This window comes from Montipora capricornis, chromosome 4 (genome assembly GCF_036669925.1).
Source record: "Montipora capricornis isolate CH-2021 chromosome 4, ASM3666992v2, whole genome shotgun sequence".
NCBI lineage: Eukaryota > Metazoa > Cnidaria > Anthozoa > Scleractinia > Acroporidae > Montipora > Montipora capricornis.
This window is the reverse complement of record NC_090886.1, coordinates 279,308-286,807: the sequence shown is the minus strand read 5'-3', so window position 1 is coordinate 286,807 and position 7,500 is coordinate 279,308. Positions and strand designations below refer to the sequence as shown.

The 7,500-nt window shown below is 38.1% G+C and overlaps 1 protein-coding gene across 1 annotated transcript in view; it reads right to left on the bottom strand.

Moving 5' to 3' along the window:
- Positions 1-2,242: 2,242 nt before the first annotated feature.
- LOC138044990 (D-inositol 3-phosphate glycosyltransferase-like) overlaps positions 2,243-7,500 on the bottom strand; it is a 7,953-nt gene continuing 2,695 nt past the window's right edge. Inside the window, exons 2-8 of the mRNA XM_068891350.1 lie at positions 6,091-7,321; positions 5,435-5,485; positions 4,277-4,339; positions 3,893-3,925; positions 3,283-3,345; positions 2,746-2,778; positions 2,243-2,292 (exon numbers count right to left, since the gene is read on the bottom strand). Of these exons, the coding sequence (XP_068747451.1) occupies positions 2,243-2,292; positions 2,746-2,778; positions 3,283-3,345; positions 3,893-3,925; positions 4,277-4,339; positions 5,435-5,485; positions 6,091-7,291 (1,494 nt within the window). The 5' untranslated portion in view covers positions 7,292-7,321. The remainder of the gene's footprint in view (positions 2,293-2,745; positions 2,779-3,282; positions 3,346-3,892; positions 3,926-4,276; positions 4,340-5,434; positions 5,486-6,090; positions 7,322-7,500) is intronic.

Below are 7,500 nucleotides of genomic sequence, written 5' to 3'. Positions count from 1 at the left end.
CAATTTTTCACTGATTTTGGGGCTCATTTTGTTGAAACTCAAGAACGCTTCCAACAGGCCTGTGAAACCTTCACTTCTTACAGAGCAATACTAAAAAAATTCTCCCATAGCACATTTCAACCTTAAGTTTGAAAATTCAATACACAACATATTATAATTCACAAAGGCAGAAAATACCACAGAATCCTTTTCCAGCGAAAAATTTATTGAAACAACATATTTGCTCTTAGAAGCGAAAACCTCTTCCTATTTCATTGCGTGGGTGAAGACAAGAAACTCAATCGTGTCAAATTACCATGTACTTCAGGTTTCCTGAAGAACCTTTTCCTTGAATAACATAAAAACTATCCAGTTAAGCTCGCATATCATAAAACATGATGAATTCATAAAGGCCACCTTTTCCAGCGAACAATTTTTTGAAGCAAACAACATATTTGCCATGAGAGGCAAAAACCCCTTCTATTTCATTACGAGCATGAAGAGAAGAAACTCAATTGTGTCAAATATGCGCAATATTGCAACAAACTAAATTTCAGGATCAAGCTGTTTCCATGAAGAACCTTTTCCTTGAATAAGGAAGCACAAAATACACAACAAACTTTCTTTCAAATAATTCTTGGCTGTCACATTTCCAATTATTTTCTTTACCTGAAGACTGTGCAGAGTTGATCACTGATCCACATAAGATGTTCGATTCATTCTCTGTCTTTGTTGAACCCATAAGTTACCAGAGAATTTTCCATTTGGTTTTAGTGTTCTACATAACAGCACACTTGGTACACTATTAGAAGTACAGCTCACTTTGATTTCGGCTCGACGGGCGACAGATTGTTGTTGAAGTCCATTACTCGTTGCTTTTAAGATTCCACCGCCTGTCTTGTTCAGTATCCAATTGACTTGCCAGTATTGAGCTTCATAAGGGTGTATTTTGTTTAAAGATCCACTAAAACGCCATTCACGTTACATGACTTTCGACGCCATTGCCGGTTAAGTTTGTCATTCTACTGTGTCCACCAGAGAAATCTACCCATTTCCACTACCCTCTCTATCCTAAGAAAATACGAGCGGAAGGCTCTATGCACAAAGATACCACTTAGCAGGGGAGTGACAGGCAAGACTTTTACCGACATGGAAAAAAAGAAAAAAAAGAAAAACACCCAACAAATTCCACCCTTTTTCCGACTGGGATTGCCACACTTCAACCCAGTAATTAATGCCATTTTTTGAGAAAATCGAAATTTGTGCGGCTGCTGGCAAAGTCAGGGATTATGTTACATGTGAAATCATCTGGAACGGCCTTTGAACCGATTGTTTTGTATGAAGAAAAAACATTTTCTTAGAGGTTTCGTAAACTGTAACCACCAGCATATCAAAATTTTTAGCCCCCTTATCTGCTAAAAATACAAAAAGCTAGAGTGCCCGACTAGGCGACCGGGTAATTTTTCTCACTCGCCCGAAGCCAAATGTTAGTCGCCTCAGGCGACTGGGTGCCGTTAGAGCACAGCCTTGCATGTGGTGAGGAAAAAGATTAAAAAGGCTCAAAACAAAACCATTATTAGGGCAGACTCTACGACCCTGTATCACCATGCACCTATGTTATGGTACTATGTAAAAAAAACACTTGTCATTCAACAAAATGTCATAGATATTGTGATGTAATTGATTACCATAATTATAGCAACAAGAGATCTACCCAATATTTTGTCTTGACATCCTTATACAATGTCATGTACATGTGCCTGAAAACTAATTCGTGGTGACCCCTATGAATTTTATTATGCGGGGTGGAAGCGGAATCATTTGACCTTCAATATTGGTGATTCCTGTTATTTTACCCCAAGGGATTCATGCTTCATTAACGATTTGTTATTTGTGATTCTCTTAACCATCTCTCGTAATTCATGATTCCCAAGCCTTGAACACAAACGTTCACCATTCCTTCTAATTTAACCACCCATAACCATTGTGATTTATGATTCAGGATTCTGCTTCTACCCCTGATTACTATTGCCGTAAAGTACTCGCTCTTTTGTCGCTCTTTTCATGGCGAGAAAATAACCTCTGGAATCCAGGGAAAGTAACACTTTGCAAAGTTAAAAATTTCTCAGGAGTGTATTTAGAGCTACCTTTATGATTGGAAAATTTAAGGTGGCTTTAAATCCGCCTCCAATAATTTTTTTAACCCAGAGAATTTTCGCCATCATCTGGTTTGTTTTTCCTTTAAAAATTCCATGTGCAAAAACTATGCATAAAATCTCCATCCTCTAATCTCATCGATCCTATTATGATTTTCTGAAAAAAACCAGAAACGATTGTCATGAAGCCAAACATTTCAATCAATGTTCTTTCCATCTTATTCAATAATTCACCTTAATTTTGGTTTTTGAATTCTGAATGCTACTACTCAATCCACCCTATTATTTAAGTGATCACATATCTGCAGCTACGTACAGTGTAGCATGTAGCCAAGTGAGACTTCTAGTTCTTCAGCTGTTAATACATGTATGAATCACAATGTCTTATACACTTTATTCCAAAATGGCCACCATTTGAGTATTTTTGGTTTGATTGCAAATTGGCCAATTTTGGGCCTCATTCAAGGTTAAATGAAGTTATTCTTTTGAATTTTACGATTGAAAGCGAGGCTAAAAGGGCCAAGTTTCAAGGAAACAAAGCAATACTAAAATGGCCGCCATTTTGGAACAACGTGTATGATGGTTGTTTCATTAAAATTAATAAACACACCTTTCACTTCTCTGACTTCTGACTTCACCATTTCTGGATTAAAATAAGAAACAAGATAATAATTACCGCATTGTGCTTTATTGGTTTGTTTCACCTAAAAGTCTCTCTCTAACACAACACTACAATGGACAGTGAATGGGGCCCTTTTCAGCAGTTGTCAAATTGGGTGACCTGAGTTGAGTGGTAAATGGGTTAACAACATGAACATCCACTCATGAATGTCGCCTTTAACTCTTTCCTCCTCAGTGACACTGATAGATTTTACTCTAACACCAGACAACTTTACTTCTCAATGGAGGCCATTCAAGGGTTAGAGGGTTCTGTCCTTTCTGGACAGTTTTTTTTTTTCTATTCTGTACAGTCATTTGTTTCAGTTCCAGTCATTTGTTTCTAATTTTCCATGTGATAAGAAAAACCAGTATTTAGTTGGATTTCTGGTACTGTTTTTCCACACACATCTCTCCTTCCCTTCTACTGTTACCATTAAATCACAATGTATGTATGGTATTTATCGTCTTAAATAATCAGTTAACACACCTTCCACCTGTCCAACCTTGTCCTTGGTGCTGTCTTCATCTGGCATCAACTGCTTTAGCATTTCTGGGTTAAAAAAAAACCAATGCAATGAGACAATAATTTATGTTTCCCATGATTTGATGCACCTTAACCAATTGATTCCTGCGACTGTTTTACCAGAAACCAGAAACGATTTTCATGAAGCCAAACATTTCAATCAATGTTCTTTCCATCTTATTCAATTATTCATCTTAATTTTGGTTTTTGAATTCTGAATGCTACTACTCAATCCACCCTATTATTTAAGTGATCACATAACTGCAGCCACGTACATGTACAGTGTAGCATGTAGCCCAGTGAGACTTCTAGTTCTTCAGCTGTTAATACATGTATGAATCACAATGTATTATACACTTTATTCCAAAATGGCCACCATTTGAGTATTTTTGGTTTGATTGCAAATTGGCCCTTTTGGGCCTCATTCAAGGTTAAAAGAAGTTATTCTTTTGAATTTTACGATTGAAAGCGAGGCTAAAAGGGCCAAGTTTCAAGGAAACAAAGCAATACTAAAATGGCCGCCATTTTGGAACAACGTGTATGATGGCTGTTTCATTAAAATTAATAAACACACCTTTCACTTCTCTGACTTCTGACTTCACCATTTCTGGATTAAAATAAGAAACAAGATAATAATTACCGCATTGTGCTTTATTGGTTTGTTTAACCTAAAAGTCTCTCTCTAACACAACACAACAATGGACAGTGAATGGGGCCCTTTTCAGCAGTTGTGAAATTGGGTGACCTGAGTTGAGTGGTAAATGGGTTAACAACATGAACATCCACTCATGAATGTCGCCTTTAACTCTTTCCTCCCCAGTGACACTGATAGATTTTACTCTAACACCAAACAACTTTACTTATCAATGGAGGCCATTCAAGGGTTAAGAGGGTTCTGTCCTTTCTGGACAGTTTTTTTTTTCTATTCTGTACAGTCATTTGTTTCAGTTCCACACACCTTCCATATTTTGAAGCCTCTCTTTGGTGCTTCCTTCGTCAGACTTCCATTTCTTTAACGTATCTTTGTAAAAAATTAAAACTCATTACTTTTTCAGACAAACAGGCCAATATCACTGACTGTGTGTATGTTCATGTTCTTATGCAATTAATAATTAAAAAATACTAAATTTGGCTTTACGTGAGCCACGTTAACCTGCATAACGTAAACTTCTGATGCAACTGCAAGTGGAAGCATTGTTTACTGCAGCACATTTATGTCCAGGATCACAGCATGACGAGGTAGCCCAGCTCTTTATGGAATAGAATACAAAGTTTCTATGAAATCTACCTCAATAAATGTATATACCAACATGTATTTATAATCATACGTCCAGGCTTTAGAATTTGGGTGTTTAGGGTTACCATTTACTTCTTTGTGTAAGAATTTATTGGAAACCACTAGAAACTCGGAAAAAATCCGAGCCCCAGATGGGATATGAACCCACGACCCTCCATGATCTAGTTGGATGCTCTAACCACTGAGCTACTGGAGACTCTCTGGTGAGCAAGGTCGAAATGTGGGTCTTTGATTCGAGCTGCATCACGCAGCTACAGAGTCAAATAATGGCAGCATAGCTCATAACTGCATAACGCAGTCACATTAAAGCATATCTACGATGCGGCCAACCAACCACCCAAGTGAGCAAATGTGAGAATGAAATGATGACAATGGAAACCACTGGAAACTCGGAAAAAATCTGTGCTTCAGACAGGATTTGAACCCATGACCCTCCGTGATGTAATCGAATGCTCTAACCATTGAGCCACTGGAGACTCTATGGTGCAAGGTAGAAATGTGGGTCTTTGACTTGAGCTGCATCACGCTGCTACAGAGTCAAATAATGGCAGCGCAGCTCATAACTGCATCACACATCACGTGTTTCCAGTGGTTTCCATTGTCACCATTTCATTTACTGTGTATATCATTTTCACATTTGCTCAAGTATTTATTTATTCATTTATTTATACTATTAATTCTCCATGTGATAAGAAAAACCAGTATTTAGTTGGATTTCTGGTACTGTTTTTCCACACACATCTCTCCTTTCCTTCTACTGTTACAATAAATCACAATGTATGTATGGTATTTATCGTATTAAATAATCAGTTAACACACCTTCCACCAGTTGCACCTTGTCCTTGCTTGACCTCCGATGCTTTAGCATTCCTGGGTAAAAAAAAAAAACAAAAACAATGCAATGAGACAATAATTTATGTTTCCCATGATTTGATGCACCTTAACCAATTGATTCCTGCGACTGTTTTACCAGAAACCAGAAACGATTGTCATGAAGCCAAACATTTCAATCAATGTTCTTTCCATCTTAATCAATTATTCATCTTAATTTTGGTTTTTGAATTCTGAATGCTACTACTCAATCCACCCTATTATTTAAGTGATCACATATCTGCAGCCACGTACAGTGTAGCATGTAGCCAAGTGAGACTTCTAGTTCTTCAGCTGTTAATACATGTATGAATCACAATGTCTTATACACTTTATTCCAAAATGGCCACCATTTGAGTATTTTTGGTTTGATTGCAAATTGGCCCTTTTGAAAGTCAGACGAATTACATGTAGCAAGAAAAGAACCGTGAAGCATACACTGGGTTGCCTGTGTGAACGTTAGCCCTTCGCTCTGGATTCGCTCTGACGAAGGGCGAACGCGCGAAAAGTCATCGTTTAGAATCTCTGTAAGGTTGCCAAATTACATTATCAATTATCAAATTTTTGTATGCAAAATATTAAATTTCATTGTTCTGGCCTCTTACCATCAGCAAGTTTGATAATCTTGCTTCGAAGGGCATCACTTTGTTTGGGCCAGCTGTATTTCTTGTCATATAACATGCGCATTATGTTAGCTTCATCGAGACGGCAGTGCCTGTCCTTGTCCCATATGATGTTCTTGATGGCTGCAGCCCACACATCAGGATTATCTGAGTCAATCACAAATGGTGAGCAGAGTGGAACTTTGCATAGGGCTTCCCCAAACCCAGAGTTCTTGCTGACAAGAACTGGAAGACCAGCTGACAAGGCCTCAAGACCAGTCAATCCAAAACCATCCGTTCTAGAAGGCATAATCACAAGATCTACTTCACAAAATAACTGCCTTAAACTTTCTCTGCTGTTGTCATAACCTCTAACTCTTAAGTGATTAGCTGATAGACCACACTGCATAAAAGACTCTTTTACCTCGTCATGTTTTCCATTGGGTGCTCCAACAAAGACAAGACGAGTGTCAATAAGTGAAGCAATGGCCTTTCCTGCAATGTCAAATCCCTTTAATTTGAAATCTTTGACATCACCACGGCCAAACACCAAAACACTGCGATGATTCCTTTCTTCATGGACTTGCTCAACACTAAGAAATTCTTCAAAAATACCTGGAGTGAAGTCAAGAATAGGCAGATCACTTTTGCAAAATCGAAGGTACGAACGAAAGGCCTCTACCAACTTAGGTCCTATTCCAACAACAAAGTCAGCCTTTTCACAAAGTTTCACTTCATCATTGTGGTTTTCTTTGCCCCTGGAAATCGGATCTGAGTAACATTTAAACATTCCGATCTCCTCTGGGTCGGTATGCACCACTTGCACCCATTTACACTGATGAACTCTTCTTATGACTTGTGCCTGGCGACCTAATTTTACTCCGTGACCAACGACTACTTCAATTTGTAGATCATCTGGTGGAAAGCTAAGCCAGTCCAGCTCCTCAAAACCAACCAGCTGTCGTGCTTCAACAATTCTAATGTTGTGCCTTCGGGCTTCGATCTTGTCCTTCTCACTGCATTGTGGCACAAAAAATGAGATTTCTACATCTGAGGATTTAGCCAACTGAATGCTTAACGTTCTGTTTATGGTGGAAAGACCACCCTTGCTGGATCCCCATTCAGAAGCCAAAATAGTGACTTTAACTTTACCAGATCTGTGCGTGGCATATTTTTCTTGAAACTCTTCAGATGCAGATGCCATGAGAAGACCTCAATCCACAGAGCAAAATGCCTATGAATGAACAACATAATGTAATACCATATGTAAACCATATGCAATATATTTTTTTAACAAAACAGTCTTCTTCGAAAACCATGTAAGATTTAATGTAAAATTTACTGGTTTAAGGAGTGTAACATATTCTTGTTAAGCGTGTTAAGCTTGACAGTGATCAATACTAACGAACAGCT